Genomic DNA, 21631 nt, shown 5'->3' on the forward strand with positions numbered 1-21631 from the left:
TGTGTGTGTTGTGTGTGTGCTGATAACTGACAAAGTCAAGCATTTTGGAGCTTATCGTGCATTTGAATTGGTAGACAAGGCATTTTTATTTATTTAGTATATATAAAATTCTCTCCCGCTCTCTCTTGCTCTCTCTTTCTCTCTACGTCACACAACATGACAACATTTTGGGCGTGAACACACTCAAACACACACACACACACACACAAGAATAGCAACAACAACTACAACAAACAGCAAACAGCATCAACGAAACATGGCTCAAAAGGCAGCAGCAGCAGCAGAGCATCGTCGTCGTCGTCGTCGTCCGTGGTGACAGCGCACATAAATCTCTGTAACATGACACTTTTGGCAATGGAAATAAAATATGGCATACGGCGCACCAAAATGTCGCACCAAAAATTGCCGCAGCAAACAGCAATAACAACAACACCAAAAACAAGAACAGCACCTAACAACAGCAGCATCAGCTTTAGCTTTAGCCAGAGCAAAAGCAGAGCTTTATTTTTGGCACTTGGCAACACTTTTTTGGGCCTATGCGACCCACTGTGCCATTTGAGAAGCGACTCATGCCGCATTCAGCTAATTACAAATGAAATTACAATGCTCAAGTCCCAGTTGCAGTCGGCTTTAATGAACAAAATGACACGAGCTGAAAGTGTTAACGAAGTTGTGGGAAACTTTGTAGTTTGCGGAATGTGGTTCATGATTTAATAAAGCTTGAAAATATGCTTAAATAATAATGAACTTTTGAACTTTAATAAATGAATTTTGCATATAAATTTAATTTAAATTAATTAGGTCTAGTGTTAGGGTCATTTGAATATTAGTAAAGCTTAATATGAAGCCTTCAATTATCAACAACTTTGAAAACATTTGTAATTTCTATTTTATTCACTCTTGCTTCATTGCTTCTTGAGCTTGTACTTCACATTTAATTTAAATATATTTAAGCTAGTGTCATTGATAGCTTTTTTCCATGTTTTGCCTCTGATGGCGACGCTGTCACTTGCCGCTGTCATTTTCATTTCGTTTTCATGTGTCACTTGGCGCGCCTGCGCACGCCTGCCCAGTGCCCAGAGTCCCAACTTCAGCTCCAACTTTAACTTCAACTCCAACTCCAACTCCTTCTCTTTCTCCTGGTCCTTCGCCTTGTAATAAAGCAAAACGGCTGCGCATGCGCAGCAACAACAACAGCAACAAGAACAACAATGAGAAGCGTCTAAAGCCGTTGCCTCTGTCAGATTTTGTGAGTGTCACTTGGCTGCTTTGTTGACTGCAGACCAAGACACGGACTCAGAGACAGAGTCAGAGTCAGAGCTGGAACTTGGGTGTTATCTGTCCCGTCGACCGTCTTCAGTTTCTGTCTGTTCTGTTGCATTCCTCTCTCGCACAACACGCAAAATCTGCGCGCCTGCGTATAAAACTGTTAACTAACTCAATTTTGTAGCTGTCAGTTGGTTTCCCCCTTCCTCCTGAGACCCCTCTCCGTTTCCTCTTCCCGCCATTGCCTCATCCGGCTTTTGGCTCCTGCTCTATGCTCTCTGCTCTCCGCTCTCTCTCTCTGCTTACAGATGTTGCCCGGTTGCTTTGGCTTGCTTGCTTAATTCAGTTCGAGCTTCAGAGTTCAGCATGGGTTAATGAGTTGTTGTTGTCACTGTTGTTGTTGTTGTTGTTGTTATCCATGTTGTTGTTGCTGCTGCTGCTGGCGTGCCGCTTACACATGTCACAACAAATTGCTAACCGTTGAGCGTCCCGTGCTCATAAACAAATCACTTGACCTTCGCATTGAAAACATTTGCGTAAAGCGCTGAGAAGAAAACTCGGCCAGTTCGATGTGGGAATAAACAAGAAAGTAGCAAACAAAGCACAGTGGAATGCCATGAGAATAGACTACGAAATAAGCAAATAATATATAGAATGAATTTAAAAACAATGAAGGTATTTAAGAAGTTACTTTTAAAGCAAATAATAAGATGATAAATTAAATATTTTTTATATAAAGAAAGAGAATGTATTCAAAGCTTAAATGATTAAGGGATTTCGTAGTTAATACAAAAAAAATGATAACATAATTAAAATATAAATTGAAAATAATATACATAAATAAAATAGAGAGACAATTGGAAAGAGTGAAGGTCTATAATAAATTCTATTAAAAGTAAGGAATAATTAGAAGAATGGCAATTCATAATAATAAAAGTAAAAGGTATTAAATATTACATTATTCAAATGTGAAGAGCAATTCGAAGAAAATAAAAGATGTTATAATAGATTGAAGGTAGGAAAATGAACGAAATTAAAATGATATAGAAAGAATTATAGTAATATTATATATAATATTAGAATTTTCTTTAATTATTTGAAATTTAAATTTTTAGTGTTCAATGAAAATAATTCATTTTGATTATTATCGATATGCATTTATAACAAATTTTAGTAATTTAAATAGGCACCTTTATTTCATTTACGCCCATTGTGGTCGCGTCCTTGTTCCTTGCCACCACAGTGCAGAGAGGGAGGGCGCAGAGTGTGGCATGAAAACGGACTCACGGATGCACGCGCATGTCTGTCACACAAATGTCACTTAAAGTTGCAAAACTCAACGCACGCATTGCAATTTCATAACTTTATTAAGCATGAATGGTGTGGAGTAGAAGGAGTGTGTTCCACCTGACAGCTGAGGCAATGAGAATGCTCATTTGCCAATTCTTGGCACGTTTCGGCATCTAAACGCCAGCAAAAAGTGGCTACAAAAAGGCAACGCCATGACTGCAGAAGTCAATGCGAGTGTGGAATGAGTGTGAAGAAGGGGCAACCTAGTTGACTTCGACTCAAGTAGCGCCAGTAGTGATAGGAAGCCAACTGATATAGAGTTGACAATTCAATCATTTAATGCCATGGCCCACATAAGGCGCAATTGCAATTGCGATTGCAATTGGAAGTAGAAATAGAAGTAGAAGTAGAAATGGAAGTGCTTTGGGGTAGTCTGAGCTCTTGCTTTTCCCCTTTTTGCATTGTTGCCATGGGTTTTCCTTGTATATTTTGTTGTACTTTCATTTGTTTGTGTCACTTGACAGTTGCTGGGCGCAGTGACAACAACAACAATAACAACAACAGCAACAAGGAGAGGAGGAATTGCAGCGACAGCGCCAGTAACAAAAACAACAACAACAATAACATTAGTATGTTGTAACATGGGGAGCGCAACGAACCACGCGGTAATTCTACAATGAAAGCGTTTCGCACACACGCACCCAGACACACACACATATATGTACAAGTATATGTATGTGTACGTGTGTACAAACAAAAGTTGTGGCAATAAATTTGAAACGGATCACATAAATCACATTCAAGTGAAGCTTAACACACGCGCCCAACTAGAAGAGACACAAATACAAGCACACACACACGAATATATATGTATCTCTGTGAGTGTGTGTGTGTGTGTGGAAAAGATATTTGCGAGCTTGGCATAGAAAACATTTATTTGCAGCTTGTAGGACTCAAAAGAGTCTTCTTGTGCTACTCAGTGGGGCAACCTAATGGGATCTACTTTGAGATGTCAGCTGGAGATATTTTTTAAGGGTATTTACTATAAGGAAATATAATAATAAAGAATCCTATTGATATAAAGATTTTATGGATTTCAATATTAGCTGACATTTGATATAAATTTACTACGCTTCACACTTACTTTTATACTTTTAGTTGTCAGCTTCAGGTATTTTAAGGGTAATTACTAAATAAAGATATGTAATACTAAAGAAATTTATTAATTTGAGTATTATGTGAAATTTAATATTGGCTGATATTTTAGAAAAAATCACTTTAACAAATAATTTCAAATTAGTAACATTTCATTTAAAATACACAATCTGAAAATTGATGGAAAAAATTGTAAATAAATCTCGAATATTTGCAGAACTTTAGAAAACATTTCTATGAAGAAGTATAGAAATATTTTGTGAATCTCTCACATTATTGAGTAAGCTTCTCTACACAACATATGAGCTCAAGCTACACACAAGGAGCCAAAAAGCTCAAGAAGTTACCTCAAACTGAAGCCAATTGGGTTGCCACCCCAAAAATGTTGGCCAAGTAAAAGTTGTGCGCCAAATTAACTAAACGGTTAAAGCAACAACTGCAAATTGGCAACAAATTCGCAGATCATAAAGTTGCCGTTTGCAACAAGCCAAGCAACAACAACAACTAAAACTGGGAGAGAAGCATCATTTCATTTGAAGAACTTTGGCATTTGAACTTGACATTTAGCACACGGTTCGGGGACTTCTTTGAAAACAATTGCAGGCCACACACACATACACACTCGCAAACAAACACATACACACAAATACACACAATGCACTTTTGGCATTCCTCGACTGTCTGCCATGGAATGCCAGGACACACCACAGCAACAACAACAACAACAACTGGTAAAAGGGATTCCAATGAGAATGAAACAGTTGCCAGACCAAGCGCAATGAGTGCGAGCGAGAGCGCATATGCGTCTGCAGCAACCCTCGGCAAACAGCTGCAACGAGGGGTGGAGGGTTGACCCACACACAAATACGAAAATACACACAAACACTCACACACACACACACACATGCAGAGCGCAGACAGTCGGCCATTGCAGCACCTGTCGGCCATGCAACATGCTTCTGATTGCGTGAGTGTATGAGTGTGTGTGTATTTGTTTGCATGTGTGTGTGTGTGAGTGAGTTCTGGGTGTGTTTGTCCTCCGGATTTTGCACCATTAACAATATGGTTCGCTTGCTTCGCTCCGCTGCGGTTCGGCACGCTCGCCTTATTGAGGAAATGAGCCACAAATACAAGCAACGTGCACACTGTGCACCTCCCCACCCCCTACTCCAACCCCCTTACTACCCTTACATGCCGAACTGCATGGGGTGTTGGCGGGTTAATGCAGCGCCATTGATTTGCTTATAAATTAACCCATTGACAAATGAAAATATTGTCTGTTAATTGATCAATGTGTATGCAGAGAGTGCACACACACACACACACCACAGCGAGTGTGTGTGTGTGTCTGCTGCAGCTAAAATTTAATTAGATGCAATATCTGTATTTGTATGCGGCAAATGCGTTTTAGCCAGTTTCGAGGGTGTGGCTAACCCTCTAACTGCATTGCGTGTGAACACACACACACACACCAACACACTCATATATATCTCATGTGGTATGTGTGTGTGTGCTAAATTTATTGTTATTGAAATACAATTGCAAAATTAACTGTCAAAGTGTGTGCGACCCATCGCCAATTTAGTTCAACGCCATATGTTACATCTATGTGTGTATATGTGACTATGTGAATGTGTGTGTGACTATGTGTATGTGTGTGTATTAGACGCAAACACATGTGTTCTTAATTAGTTGACCTGAGTTGTCTTTAAACAATATGTGCTCGCCATCCTATATCGAATATTTCAGTTTATGCAGCTCCTTCGATTCAGCTCGAAATCGGGGAATCACCCCTTTAAGCCACATTGACCAGCCAGAACAACCCCTTCAAGCCTCCTCCCCCCTCAACATAGAGCAAGAGCGGGTTGCCCCGACAAAGCCTTTATTTACACCGCTAAACGAGCTTTGCATATTTACTGTACTAGCAACAGACATTCTACGATATATTGAGAATTATTTGCAATATATTTGGTGTACCAAGCGAAGCGAAGGGGTGAAAGGGGAGGGTGAACAGCAGCAACAAGGACGACAAATGTTCCAACGACAACAGCAGCAACAACAACAACAACGGCAGCAACAACAACAAGTGCAGCTCAGCGCAAATGCAGGCAGAAAGCTTCTAATTCCGGCACTGAAACCATAAGTCTTTGTCGCATTGTACACACTCACACATACACTGACACACACACATACTCAATCCCATACATGCACTCTCCACATGCATATACAACATGCAACCCAGTTGCAAATTTAGTGGAGCTACTTTCATTGAAGGTAGTTACCGATTCAGGTGTGAGGCAAGCAAGAATTCCTCAAAAAGAAACAAGAAACTAATGAAGAACTGAATTTATTAATGAATCAGAAATTATTACAAATATAATATTATTATTAAACCTAAAAAAATCATTAAAGCTTACAAATTTCTTATATGACAATAGAGTTAACTTATTTAAGACACATTTTTCCCAATTCAGCACTTCGTAGCCACAAAAAAACCTACTAAACTAATCAAGACTTAAATACATTAATAAAGTTTAAGAATTCAATAATAAGTTGACTATTTTTAAAGTCATCAAAAAGATTTGCAAAATGTACTCCACTAAAATTAAAGTTAGCCTTTTTCAAGCCAATCGTTCCCACTGGGCTATTAGCAATTCGGTTGCTATCTCTCTCCCCCCCCACTTGAACCATAGACAGAGTCTTTGGAATGCAACTGCAGCAACACTGGCAGGCAGCCGCTTAATAATTTAAGTTCGATACACAAGTTTTGCATTGTAAATCCTGAAACTTATTTTTCTGTTTTGCAAAGATTTTGTTTAATTTACGTAAATTTGCATAAGATACAATTGCAACTCCAGCCAGCCAGCCAGCCTGCATTCTGCACTCTCTAAATTTGTGCGAAAATTGAGCACAAAAGTTTGGCAAAGAGTAGAAAAAAGAAATATATAGAGATAAAAAAAAAAACGAGGAGCAGAGTTTATTGCCATTGGCCTGGGATGTTGTTGCCTGGTCTAAAAATTTGAATTCAGTTCAAATTGAAAGTTAGCAAAGTCACCAACACCAATTCAGAATACTACTGTGTGTATTCTGAATCTCACAGTACAGAGAGAGAGAGAGAGAGAGTTACAATGCCACAAACTTTACCCCGCTGGCCAGCCAGCTCGATATTTATGCCTTTTCGAATGCAGCTCAGCTTTAATTTAAATGGATTTCTCTGGCAGACATATGGCAGCATTCGCAATTTCCATTGGAGTACGTATCCTTCTCCCAACCCCCAAAAGGAGCAGTGTGAGTGGTTGACTCCCGATGTCGACTCTCAACTCTCGACTGGCGACTCCTGCAACTGCTGGAGGATTGATTGTGCTTGTTGATATTTTGTCAAATAACGCAAATAAATACACAATTACACACTCAAGTGAGTTTCGAGCGAGGGAAGCAACGAGTTGAATTTGTGGGGTTAAACCGGGCAGGTCGCAATCGCACCCTTTCTACCACACACACACACACACTCTCTGCTGAGTTATCCTTGTTTAAAGGATTTTCATTTGTTTAAATGTGTTTTATCGAAAATAGCCAAATGGCTGCTAACCGCCGCACAGTGGGCAAAGGAATTATTTTCAATAAACATCTTTTTATTTTAGTTATAATATTTTGCTTATTTAAAAATGATACTATTATTTTTGGAATATATTTTTTATTAACATTTTATTTTATAAATTTTAACCACTGTGCAGCGACATTTGACTTTTGTACTGTTGTTTCTGCTTTTTTCACCACACGCCTCGTAAATTCCAATGTAAAATGTTGCATTTATCTTGTAAAAATAATAAATCCAGGCAGAGGGACTTTACTCGCACGCTTGGCAGCACAGTCCTAAATAAAGTCAGGGTACAGTGGGAGGGGAGGGCTGGGGGAAGAACGAAGGCTTCATGACTATTGTTAGCTAATGGCCCAATGTCCAAGAGTTACGTAAATTTAGCTAATTTTCAGTCAAAGCGACAGGCAAATTTCAAGCATTTAACCCTTGACTAGGGTTCTATCTATTTTTTTTCTGCCATTGTTGGTCGAATGCGGGGGGAAGCGAGGGGTGTAACAAAAAATTATATGTGCTACACAGTGCCATTAATTTAATTTATTTATTGGCTGGCGTTTCATTGGCGCAAATCCCGAATCCTGCGCGATAAATTTAGTCAAATGTGAAAATTGTGTGTGCATTTTGGCGCATGCAGTTTACACACACACACCCCAACACAGATGAATATATGTAAGGTATATATGTATCTATATGGTACAACTACATACACACATCGTATGTCAAACGAGGATTTTCATTATAAAATATCGCCTGGTATGCGGCCCCAAATATGGAAATGCAGTTAAACCAAACAAAGTCGCAAAAGAGTTTGCAATTTATTTTAAAATAAAGCAAAGTATCTAAAACTAAAGTTGGGGAACTTTAAAATACCCCGTAAGTTAATAAAAATTTAATGCGAAAATCCAAAAGAGAATATACATTCATAAAATAACTTGTAATTATATGAAATATTTAAGAGATATTATTTAAAGATTTTTTCAACAACAATATATTTAGGAGTTCGTAGTAAATCATTTTTCAACAAGAATTTTAAAAATAAATTTAAATGTGAACACAAAAATAATTTATTAAAAAATTAAGTTAAAGTATATGTGCTTCGAAAGAATAATATATACTTGGAGACTTAATAATATTTATGGATTATTATTCAACCACTTTCTCAACAACTCAAACGCTCTTTATTCTCGCCTTGCCATCGAGGGTATGAAAAGTATCTAGTGTGACAAATAGTGTGAGATATGTTTTTGCGCACTGCAGCCAAAACCTCCAGCCTTTAGTTACGCCCATTACTCCCCCCTCTCTCTCTCTCTCTCTCATCAAGCCCTCTGCCTTCGAGTGCGACATGTGACGCGGCGCCGCTGATTTATTTGCATACAAAAGCGCAGACGTGCATAAAAATTAAAAAAAATGCTAAAAAAGCGAGTACAGAGAGAAAAGTAAACAATAAGAAGCAACAACAACAATGAATGTGCAGTCGCTACGCCCCCTTTTGACGCCAGTTTCGATGGCATTTCCAAAAGGGGGGCAATCGATTAGCCTTCCGGCAGTTGCCAAATGAAGAGCCAAAGTCGGGTTGGGGTTGGGGTTGGGATTGGACACACAGGATGCGACATTTTTGAGAGTCAATGAAAAATACATTTTAAATCAAAAATCGGAAATCCAATTGCGAATAAAGGTGGCAGAAAAAAATCTGTTTAAATTGAGAGACTGAAAGTAGATAAAATATTCAAAATTTCGTATATAAATTGCGTATTTTAAATTAATCTAAAGTTGTTGCTAAATTTCCACTTGGCATTCCTTAGCAGAAAAGAGCAACTTCTTATTCACCTTTCCCCTTGGACCAATCGCAATTCATCATTTGGCGCCATTTTGCGTAGCGTCAAGTTGCATTTAGTTGTTATTTATGCAAATTTTGCATGTTTCAACTTTTCGCCAAGTGCGTCGAGTCGTTTTCGATTATTTAAAACTTTACGACGAAATTTAGTAGAGCTCTCGCCAAGGGAGAAGAGAGTCCTTTTAATGCGCACACCTGACGCGCTTCAATGTCTTACTGCCGAAGGTCCTAGAAGCTGGATTAGGACTGCGAAACACGAGACGAAGGCATGAAGATGAAGCTGAAGCTAAAGCTGAAACTGAGACTCAAACTGAGACTGAGGATGTGCTGTGTGCATAATTTTGTGTGCGCTGCTGTTAGAACAAATAAATTGTAGACGGCTAAAGTTATTAGATTAGCATTAGGGAACGAGGATGAGAACTTTTGGAGGAGCTGCTGCTACTCCACAGGCTGTGTTCGCTAAGCTTGAAATTATGATTTAGCTGCGATATTTACATGCTTATAAAGGAAATACGGCAAACAGCGCGAACTTGCGCCGCAAAATTTATGAAAAAGTTGCCGCGTCTTTTGTGGAGTCATGTGCTTTTTATAGTGCCCCTGCCACATGCCACATGCCATCGAAATGCTGCCGAATTAATGTGCCCCCCGAAAACCAGGTGGATCTTTATAATATATTTTGTTGGTTGACGGCACCAGCTGCTTGTTTAGAAAGTGTTAGGACTCCTTTTGCATACGAGTATGTATTTTATCATTTTTATTTCCTTAAACAAAAATGTGGAAATTTTCAAAATACAATGCTTCAAACACACAATTTATAAATGTTGTTAATGTTTTGAGTTCACTAATTATGTGTTGTTCCTTGGATTTTAATTTGTGCTTTTCTCAATTATTTTTTTGCTTAGACAATCTGAAAATTTCAGATATATTTTATATTACAATGCTTTATAAGTTTATACTTTCTTAATTTATATAAATACCCTTGCATTTGTTTTCATATTTAATAAATATCTCTAAATATTTAAATAATGCTATATTTTAATTTTTTATTATAACCCTTTTTTAAGTTTTTATAAATATTTTTGTATTACTATTTAACTTATCTACTTTATTTCGAGCTAACATTTGTAGTTATATTTTTCCCTATTAATGCTTTTATTAATTTTCCATTAACACACTAACTCGTCAGGCATTTATTCCCATAAACACTCCATATTAAATGAATGATTATCTATCTTTTTCAGGTAAGAGATACACAGAATCTCTTGCGGGCTCTCTTCTACCAGACTGGCTAGGTAAGTGCAATTTTCTTTATATTTTTTCCGTATACTTTTAGCTTCTAGTTTACATATATAATTTTATTTTGATTTTTGTCAAATCATTATTTGTATTTATTTTTTTTTTATGAAATTTCTTATGAGTTGCACTCCAACAGCGGCGTCATCAAATATTTGAATTTTGTTATTTTTTGAAAGTGCCCAAACCTAAAACCAATTCCTAGATATGCTGATGAAAACCAAATTTATTGATAGCTTTTCCCCAAAAAAACATATTCCACTCCAGTCCCCAAACAAATTTGTTGAACCCATCTAAAAAAGCTTCTTAAATATAATGATTTTTTGTATTTTGTTGTTTGTTCCTTCTTGTGTGTTTTGTGTCGTTGTTGCATCCTCTTGATTTCGTGTGTCCAGTGTGTCAGTCAAAAGGAGCGTGCCCCACAGTCCCCCCCAAGGTACAGAGGTAAAGCCAACAAAATACTCAAATACCAATAAATCGTAAATGTTGTGTGCATTTGCCCAAACTTTGAAATCTATTCTATGTATATACATATATAAATAAATATTGTATATATACAACAACACAAAAATACTCAACGTTAGCATGTGCATGATGCCCCCTCAAATAATAGGAGAGAGCGAGAAAATTTACTGCAAAGCTGTTGCAATCTGGAAAATTAACAATATACTCGTAATATGTGAAATTATCAGCTCATAAAGTTTGCCAAATAATTGGAAATTATTCAGTTTGTCAACTCGCTCACACACACACACACACAATCATACATCACATCTACATATACACACACACATTTACAGATGATTGCTCAAAGGTTTTCTTTGCTGCACAATTAAAGCCGCCCCCAGCTCTGAAAGTTGGGCGCATTTTCTCGATATGTGTTGTTGGTTTTGTTTCTTTCATTGTTTTTCCTGATTTTTTTCTATTTTATGTTTTTTTGTGTGTGTGTGTGTGTGTGGTTTTCTGTGGCACTTGGAAAAGTATCACTTGGCACGCAAAGAAAACGAGTGAGAAAATTGCAGAGCCAACTACAATTTACAAAGCGTATCATTTTGTTAGCAATTTTTCAGCATGCTGCACTTTACAGGAATCGCTTTGCAGCACGCAGCTAGCTCTCTTCCTCTCTTCTCTCCGTTCTCCTTTCGCATGTAACTACCTATGCACACACACACACACACACACACAGTCATACATATAGTAGCACTCGTAACCATATGTAACTATTGGGAACCCAATTAAACACACTTTGCCTGCCTCAATTGAGATAACAACACTCGAGCGCAAAAACAAATTCTATATGCTGATCAAAAGATACCCTGTAATAGCAAACAAAAAAAGATACTATCTAAAAGATAATTCTATTCGCTGTAAATACGATAATATCATTTGCTTTTTAAATGCAGTTTCGCAGTTTGTCGCAAAAACATGATTTACAGAGTACTCTGGTTAATTGTTGTTAATGTCTGTTTTTAGTTGTGTTAACCAGACACTCAGAGAGTTTGTCAGACTCAGTTCTAGGCCCATTTTCCGCAACGAATGTGCAAGCTTTGCAGTTTTACGCTATACTCTATATAGTTTTGTTTATTGGCAATTTATACAAAAGCATAAATTACCAACAACAACACACACATCGACAATGAGCCGCAGGCGAAAGAAGAAAAACATAAACAAAGTTCGCTCACTAAATGCCACTTGCCAATCGTAATCAATTCTCATATATGTGTGTGTCTGCTTGTCTGTCTATAAAAAAAGGGACCCAAACCCAAGTGAGACTCTGTCGCAGACACAATGTCAGTGTCAGCATCCGCATCCGTGTCCGTATCTTTAAGTTATACTCTTCCTCATCTGCCCGTATCTGCAACCCCAGAGAGTGAGACAGAGACAGAGGCAGAGAACTCGACAGCAAACGCATAAATATTTATTTGTTGAAATCTTCAAATGCAGAAAACGTAAAATCCATTAGAAAATTAATAAAGAGCAGCCCGAAACATACTTTGACTTACAGATACCAGAAAATATATACATAAATGCGGTTTACTCATAGCTCACCCCATAAACGATACTGAGATGAGAGGGAGAAGCTAATAGAATGAAATTAAATTGATTAAAATGTTCCGTCTGGATAATGTTAGCAATGTCAGTTATTTGTGTGTACAAAGAAAAATACTTGAGAAGAAGTGTATATAAAAAAAAAAAAAACATTTTTCTATGCATGCTAAAAATATTTCACAATTTATACAAAGGAAAAAACTATGTACATAAAATCTATGAACAACAAATATTCAGAATGCTATGCAATTATCTTAGCATGTTTACGCTTTTATATTCAAAAATATATAAACAAAAATTTAAAGCAAATTCATATTTATTCTAAATACTCAAAGTTCAAGGAGATCAATAATATCGATGGCGATGTAAAAGTGTTTGTAATAACTGGTAATTAAATCTGAAATTGTGAAATTAATCCAATTATTAATTATAAGACTTGTTAATTATTGGTTACATGTTGGAAACCACGGCAGCTAACATAAAACTTGTTTAGTCAATCTCTATATATGACTGAATCATCGGTGCAATCAGCACGTAATACTATTTATAAATGCTCGAGAACAACAATTTTTTTTCTCAATTGAACAATGCGAGTACTCGTGTAGTTTTTGAATACGATTCGTTTCACGTGATCGAATTCGTGGTCTCGTGGCCATATGTTGGCACACACAAACACACACACTTGGGGGACTGAGACTTGTACTCATTATTATAACAATGTGTCTATTTATAAAGACGAAGCAAATGTCTCGTATCTTCGACCCGTCGGCAAGGGGAACATGAACACAAATGGCACGCAATTCACAATAAGAGAGAGCATAATAATGTGCAATAAACTATCTAAATTTGTTGAATTGTTGATAAACTTTGGCGCCACTTTGTGGGAAACAAAACCGAAGCCGAAAATGAAACAAAGCAATTTGGAAAGTCGCCCACTCCACAATTTCTTTGAAGTGGAGCGTGGTGGCAAAATATTGTTTTCAATAATTTTTTTTAGTTTAGTTTCTCGTTTTATTACTTTGAACTAATCGAACTGTGTGTGTGTGTGTGTGTGTGCGGAAAAGCACTTTGAACAGCTTTTGCGGCAATTTCCGGTTTTGTGGCAAACTGTTTTTACCTGTTTCGAAATTATCAGTTCACTTGACATTTGACTTGGCTACCGTCGTGTGTAATCTAAATATTCACTTCTGTGTGTGTGTGTGTGTGTATCTGTGAGTGCTTGAGAATTGTATCTCGTATCTCATGCATGTCGCTGGCCGTGTCCATTTAATTGCCCCTCGGAGTAGCTCGGCAAATTAGTTAATTGGCGGCCAGTTTATGGTGGTCGCAGTAAGTGGCAAGTACTCGTACGTTCCCTAAAAGACAATCTACACACAAGCATCTACACACATACTAATGCGTACGTTTATCTCTATGTACATACACATATGTGTGTGCTATCTTCAAGTATATAGTTCTAGTTGTTCAAGAGTAAAGTTGCAGAACATTTAGAGGAATGCATTACTAAAGAGAACTATTTAAGAAAGTGAAGAAAATATATATTTATCTGCTGCTCATTTAATATGCGTTTTGATTATAATATTTCTGCTGCCTGGCGATATATTTTCCATTCGTATTTCTTCAGCTTGTTATTGAACTTTACACTTTGATTAACGACATTGAATTTAAATGCTGCATAAATAGGCAAACCATTTAGCATTAACAATATACAAAATACAAATAAATTATGCAAAATAGAGTAGCAGAATTTTCAACGAATTGAAGATACTCTACAGCAGAGTTTTAGCTACATAAATTAAAAATAAAAAAGTTGCAAATAAATGAGATATATAAATAGCTAAAAAAAATACATTTTACTTGATTCAACGAATTGGAGATACTCTATGGTAGAGTTTTAAGTACAATAATGAAAAATAAAAAAAATATACCAAATTGCAAATAAATGGGAAATATAAATAGCGCAAAAAAATACATTTTACTTGGACTTTCTCTTGGCAACTAGAATCATTTGTTACTGTTATACTTCCTTTACCTATTTCTCTTTACTATCTTCAGCAGCATTAAAAGAATAGAATACAAAAATAAAAAGTGTGTCTACCTGTGCGTTGACTTTGCCAGCAGCATTTGAAGAAGCCGCCAACAGCGTTAACTGCGTCATTTTTATTGATTTTTGTACGCCATTAAATTTTGCACAGTTACCCATATTTTCCGCCATTTGCCAGGGCGATGCGATGCGATGCGACTTACCCCCAATTCTCGGATGCGGCAGCTGCCCCCCTCCGCTCAACTCCCCCTCGACTGGCTCGGGGGCAATGTGGCAGATATTTTTCTTTTGCCAGCTCAGCAGATGAATGCGTGTAATTTTCGGTTTGATTTATGCCCGCTGACCCCGCTCCAGGCCACATTCACATTCGCATTCGCATCCACCCACCACGCACACATGGCCAACGCACACACACACACACACGCCTCCTTCCCGCAAGGTTGGCAACCTCAGATTTGTTACGGGAGTTGCTCTCTGTATGTGTGTGTGTGAATCCTGATGCTGCTGCTGGTCGTCCTTTTATCGCTGGAAATGCTAAACGCAGGCAATACATTTAGCTGGCAGCCTTTAGCTTTCTCAGGGCGGGCTTTATTACATTAGGCGTTCGTAAAATAAAAATTGTGCCACTTTCTCAAAAACACGCACAACAATACACACATACAACTGTGTGTGTGTGTGTTCGTGTATGACATCGTGGAAATCAACCTGCTGCGGCAAACTGCCACAAACCGAGAAAAAAAAAGAAAAAAGGGCAGGCCAAGCAGAAAAACAAGGCCTCAGGATGTTTAGGCGCACGTAAAGAGGGGTCCAAAGAGGGGGAGGGAGCATTTGTTGGGGGTGTTGCTGACAGGGGAAGGAGAAGAGAGGGGAGCTCACAAATGTGCTGTGCTTTGTTCGTGGCTCGTGAAAGTCCTCGCCACCGCATTTGCTTACATAATCAGTCATGTTATCCTTGTTCCACACACACACACACACACACACACACACAGCCAAACAGTGGGTCATATAAAAATTATTTATTTATGTGGCAGGCTTTAGCTTTGATATCTTTTTTTTTCATATTTACATTGTTGAAGGTTGTGTTTGTGTTCTGAGTTTTAAAATCGGTCAACAAATAGATAGAAATTGAGCAGTAAAATCAAAGGAAACTCAAAAATAAGCATAGAAACGAAGAACAGAAAATCTTTATTATTATTGTTCTTTATTTTAGAATGTTAGCTAATATATAGTTGAAAAAAGTTGAATGTTTACAACTAAAAATATAAGATTTCAAATTAGATCCGAATATATAAAGAGCAAATTTATATTATAGAAAAGTTGTATAGGATAAAGAAAGATTTCGCTTATAAATGTATTGATATATGACTGTTCAAAAGAGCGAAAAATGAAAGATTATAATCTATTGTATTTCTTACAAAAATAACCTATATCTAACATATCTTATTAGTTCCAGATGAATACAATAACAACCCTTTAGGTGAACGTATGAGGGATGTTTCACATGAGTTAAGCGAGACTATTGCCATCTCTTTCTAAGATACAACCCTAAATAGCTGTTAGTAATACATCCATCTAACTTATGTGGATCTAATATCACTAATTTCATAGCTCTGCAATTGTCAACTACGTTAGAGTTCAGTCGACCCGTTTTCCGTAACCGATTTCCACTTTGTCTCTCGCTTTATCTCTTTCTCTCTCTCTCTCTCTCTCTCTCTCTCTCTCTCTCTCTCTCTCTCTGTTTTAGTCTTTCACTGGCAATTGTTGGTCGACAACATTTTGTAGCTTTCCGCACCAAAATTCCAAATTCCTTTGCCATTGATAAATGGCATTTTGCGCACTGTTTGTAGTCGTTTCTTCCTCATCCACTCCTTCAAGTTGTACCTCTCTCTTATTCTCTCCTCATTCGACGTTGTGTTTGCTTTGCGCTTTTCGCACAGCGTTTTAGTCGTTTGTCCTTTCGCAGTCAGCCAAAAAAGCAAAAGCAAAGTTTTGTTTGTTTCTGTTTCTGCTTCAGTTTCTGTTTCCACTTGCCTTGCTTTTGCTTTTCTCTCTTTCGCATTCGCATTCGCATTCTCGTTCTATTCTGTTTTTTTTTTTCCTTTTCATTTTTCCTTCTCTTCATTTTTTTTGTAGCCTACCCAACGGAATCTGGGCTATTTATTCACCCAATTTCTTTTTTTTCTGTCGTTTTTGCTTACCACATTTATCATTGTGCCTTCAGCTGCACACACACACACAGACAAACGCACACTTAAACACACACACACACGCACTCGGAGAGTCAAACAGACAACAGTTACACCCACCAAGTTTCTACACTCGCAGAAATTAATCAGTTAAAAGCACGAGAGCAACACAACATTCAACTTGTATTATTTACACACAACTAAAAGCGTTTTTATTTTGCTTTATTTCTTTCATTTATTTTTTGTATGTTTCTCTTATTTTTTCATTGCGTATTTTCGGCTGATTGGAACTGTTGTGGTGCCTAGTCAATTCCCTATAGACCTGGCATTCGTATCGCTTGGTTCGCTCATAAATCAACAGTGTTATCAGTGTTGAAATTAAAATGTGGCAGATGCTGGCTGACCTTGGGGAGGTCAAAAATCGAAATTAAATTCAAATAAATATGTCGCATTATACATATCACATATTTATCGACAATTTTAAATGCTATAGAAATTATTACAGTTGCAATATTTCTAATTTTCGAATTCGGAAGCAATTATTATCAACAAATTAAAATTTTGTGGAAAACATTACTGCTTAAATTTTGCTAGTATGGACTAAAAATTTCGTACAAATAAAGATAATCATACTAGTTTAGTATTCTGAAAATTTCAGAATAATCAGCTGAAAGTTGATTAAGTTATTTGCAATTGTGTTTAAAAATACTTATCAACTATTTTTATAAAGCATTATATAATAATTAGACCTTGGGGAGGTCAAAAATCGAACTTAAATTCAAATAAATATGTCGCATTATACATATCAAATATTTATCGACAATTTTAAATGCTATTGAAATAATTTTTCAAAAATTTTCGGAAGCAATAATTATCAAGAAATTGAAATTTTTGAAGAATATTACTTCTACAATTTTGCTAGTATAAACTACAAATTTAGTCTGAATAGAGATAATCATATTAGTTTAGTATTCTGAAAATTTCACAATAATCAACTGAAAATTGATTAAGTTATTTGCAATTGTTTTCAAGAATACTTATCAACTATTTTTATAAAACATTATATAATAATTAGATTGTGTAAGCTTCAATTCACACAATCCGCAGACTGATCGTCACATTATGAAGTCCACAAATTTGTTTATAAATATATTTTCGTTGGGCTCACGTTTTGTGTGTTTTCACCTTGGCGAACTCATAAACTTCTCAGCGCCGGCGCGAGCTGTGTTCGGTGTTCGAAATTGCGCCCCGTTTTGAGTTTTACGCCACGCATATGGATTTCGCACCCTCCCTTCATTTCCCCCTTTCCACCATCACACAACATTGTGCGTGTTGTTGCTTAGCCCCAAAAATAACTTAAAGGCTTGGCCGTTGCTCATTCACTTTTCGCCAATAACAACAACAGCAGCAGCAACAACAAGCGAAGAAGAGTTAGACGCAAAGGAGAACGATAAATGAGTCAAGCGACACGCACTGCCATCTGTTGGGCAGTAGCGACAACTAAGAAGGGCAATATACCACAAGCGAAGCTTTAAATTGAGCGCAAGCTTTTAGGGATCGCTGTTTTTCGATGTTCGTTTTGTAGTTGTATTGACTCACACATAAATTGCCCACACCCATACAAAGGCAGCACATCCTCTCACACACACACACACAGAGTGTAATTAAAATGCATTGCATGCACCCACGCATGGTGGAAAAACATTCGTTTTGATGAGGTGTTGACTGTAATTTAAATGACAACGTTAACGTTAACATTAACGTTGAATAAAGCAAACAAAAATACTGCATTTTAAAGCATCATCGAAATGGGTAGATTATATAATTGAGTGCCACATGCAACCGCCGTCGGCATCTAAGCAGCACATTCAATTCCCAATGGAATTGACCCATATAACAATCGAATACTCTTTGCTCTTCCAGCTGCTGCTGCTGCTGCTGCTGCTGCTGATGATGATGATGATGATAATGATGAAGCGAGGCAATAAATGAGTGCTTTATGGGCCGTCTGCTTATGCAAAAAGCGCTCAAGCTCAAGCAGCAGCCGCAGCTGAGACGCAGTTCGTTCGCTCTCTCTCTCTCTCTCTCTCTGTCTCTATCTCTCTTCGAGGCTTTAACTCTGCCCAGAGTCTGAGCTCTTTCAGTATTTTTTCGGCGCGCACACATAAATAAATCGATGAGCACTCGAGCTACGTCGCGTCGCGTCGCTTTGCAATATATTATTGATTTTGTTGTTGCTATAATTGTAGTTGTTGTTGTTGTTGGTTGAAATCGCAGTGTTTATGCGCTCATTAAGTGTCAAGTGAAGTAAGTTTAGTGAGTAATTGCTCAAAGCAGCGCCAAAATCTATAAATAAATGCAATTGAGTGTTGGTTAAAATATTTATAAGCACACAGACACTACTCCCCCCTCTCTCTCTCTCTCCCTCCCACTCTCAATCACATTCGCATTGGCTCTCGCACTTGCTCTCGCTGTGGCTGTTGCTCTTTCGCTTATTCGCTCTGGGTGGAATTTATTGCGGCGCATAAGAAAGCGCGGCAAGTGCGATAAATTTTGCAGCCCTGCGGCCATAAAACATGCGACTTGCAGTTGAGTAATTTTTGTTGCTGTTTATTTTGCGGCAACATTTACGGAACATGCGCATAAAGCAATGCCGCAAAAATGTCGAAGCCCAAGAAGAAGCAGAAGCGCAAGAAGCAGCAGCAGCATAAATAAACGTACAACGTCGTCGCGTGTGTTGCAAATTAAATTTATTTATTGTATTTAAAATTGTTGTATTTAAAATGCGAGCAACAGTTCTTTGTGTGCTGCTGTTCGCACATAAATTGTTTCAGTCGAAAGACGTGCTTAATTCGCTTTATGCGTATTTATCGCCATTTCAAAACAAACCAAATTATTTATGTGCTCAAAAAAATTTTGAGCGATTGTCGCTCGTAAATCGCGCCGCACAGTGTGTGATATATATTGTATGTTATAGATATAAAATAAATTGCACATATTGTTAATTAATAAACAAGCTGGTAACAACAACAAACCAACTTCCAAAGTACGTGTGAAGAGAGCAGACCAATGTTTTTGTCACTCATTCAGCCTGAGCAAGTGCTGGAATTTCAAACACCAACATTTCCCCTCCACGCACGCACACACACACGCACACAGACAGACAAACACTCTCACATAATAGTAAGCGCATACAATGTCTGCCTGATTTATTTGCCATAAGTCAAAGCAGGCGCGCGCACATGTTCGCTTGCTATGCGCAACATTGTGTGTGCGCTAGAGCGAGAGCGCACGAGACGAGCAAACATGAAGAAAAGGCTGGGTTATTTGTCTTGCGGGAACGCTATTATTCATTTGGGCTGTGTTGTCTTGCGCTCGCTCGCTCTCTCGCTCGCTCTTTCACTCACTTGCGCTCATGGTTCATTCTGCGGCCGTCTCTGGGCACTCATTCGCTCTTAGCAAACGGTTGGGTAGCATTGCATGCATGTGTTTATCTGTGTGCCTGCCTTTGCTTGTGTCTGTGAGTATCTTTGTGCTCTTGCGTGCGTGCTTGTGTGTGTGTGTGTGAGCGCGCGCTCTCTCACTGTTGCTCTCTCGCTCGCTTGCGCTCTCGCTCACTTTGGCTGATTTTAATGGCCGAAGTGAAGTGTTTATCGTTGGCACACAATATTCGCAAGTGGCATTTCTTATGCCGTCGGCCAAGCCCGCCCCCTTTTTCACTCAAACTCAAACGCACACACATACACAGAGAGTGTCGCATTCTTATACTCTCAGTTAGTTGGCTTTGTTTTTGTTCGACTGTTTTCCTGTTGCTGCTGATGTCTCTTATTGTTGTTATTGCTGCTAGTGCAATTTTCCTCTTGGCTTTTCTTGGCATCAGTTGAAAAACCGCGCCACAATTGGCAAAGCGTCGTTGCCTTTTCTTCTTCTTCTTCCATCTTCATCTTCAACTGTTTTCCTCCCCGCCCCGCCCCTCTCCGCGTTCGCGTTCTCTCATCACACAAAACTTGGCAAAAAAGAGTTGTTTTAAAAATTGTTTATGACCACAAACGCTGGCGCTGTTCATTTTCCGCCAAGCAAAGGGAAAATTTCTTGCCCCGTCCTCGCCTGCAACATTCCACTGATTAATAGTTTTATTTATTTTTAGCGCTCATCTTCCAAAGTCGCAAGTCGCTTTTGTTGTTCTTCTTCTCGCCTTCTTCTGCTTCTTGTGCTGTTTGTTGTCTCTTTTTGTCGTCGTCGCTTTGTAAATTTATGAGTCTTTATTAAAATGTTATACGAGTTGACTTTGTTGTATGTTTTCTTCCCCCCTTTAGCTGTTGCCCTTGCTCCATCTCTATTTTTCTTTCATTCGTTTTATCAGCTCTGCGTTTTTTCTTCAGTTTTTTATCAAATTTTCTGTCAGTTTTGCCTAATTTATGGCAGACATTTTTCCAAAGACTTCAATGAAGTGAATAAGCCTCAACGTAACTCTAGATAGTGATAAATAGTCGGGGAGAAAAGACTGTACTTAGCTACTTGAGATTTAACCTGAAGATTAAAAAATAAACGAATGACATTTTTTAATGGCGTCGTTCCGATTTTAAGATATTTTAAGGTGACGGAAAAGATTTAAATATAATTTATTTGGCAAACAAATAAATTTGGGAAAATACTGAAATGATTTAATGATAGGGAAACACAATAAATATAAAAGGATTTCAGTAAATTCAAGACTCATTTATATTTTCAATAGAAGGGACAAATTTCTTTGCTTTCCAATTAAAATATTTTTAATTTCTCTAGCTTGTAATTTCTTGAGTTCGAATTTAATTGGATTGCAATGGCGATCAATTGGTTTTGTTGCAACGTTGACAATTCTCTCATTGCTTGGGTTGTGTTGCAAGTTTGGTTTGTGCTTTTATCGCTGCCACGACGAG

At 37.7% G+C, this 21631-nt stretch overlaps 1 protein-coding gene across 6 annotated transcripts in view; it reads left to right on the forward strand.

The window, feature by feature from the left end:
• LOC133836032 (homeotic protein ultrabithorax) overlaps positions 1-21631 on the forward strand; it is a 91371-nt gene that overhangs the window by 19871 nt on the left and 49869 nt on the right. For 5 of the 6 annotated variants that reach the window (XM_062266308.1, XM_062266309.1, XM_062266304.1 and 2 more), the window contains one exon: positions 10382-10432. The exons of the other annotated variant lie outside the window; for it this stretch is intronic. In XM_062266308.1, coding sequence (XP_062122292.1) covers positions 10382-10432 — 51 coding nt within the window. The remainder of the gene's footprint in view (positions 1-10381; positions 10433-21631) is intronic. 6 annotated transcript variants of the gene reach the window in all.

This window comes from Drosophila sulfurigaster, chromosome 2R, assembly GCF_023558435.1.
Source record: "Drosophila sulfurigaster albostrigata strain 15112-1811.04 chromosome 2R, ASM2355843v2, whole genome shotgun sequence".
Classification (NCBI taxonomy): domain Eukaryota; kingdom Metazoa; phylum Arthropoda; class Insecta; order Diptera; family Drosophilidae; genus Drosophila; species Drosophila sulfurigaster.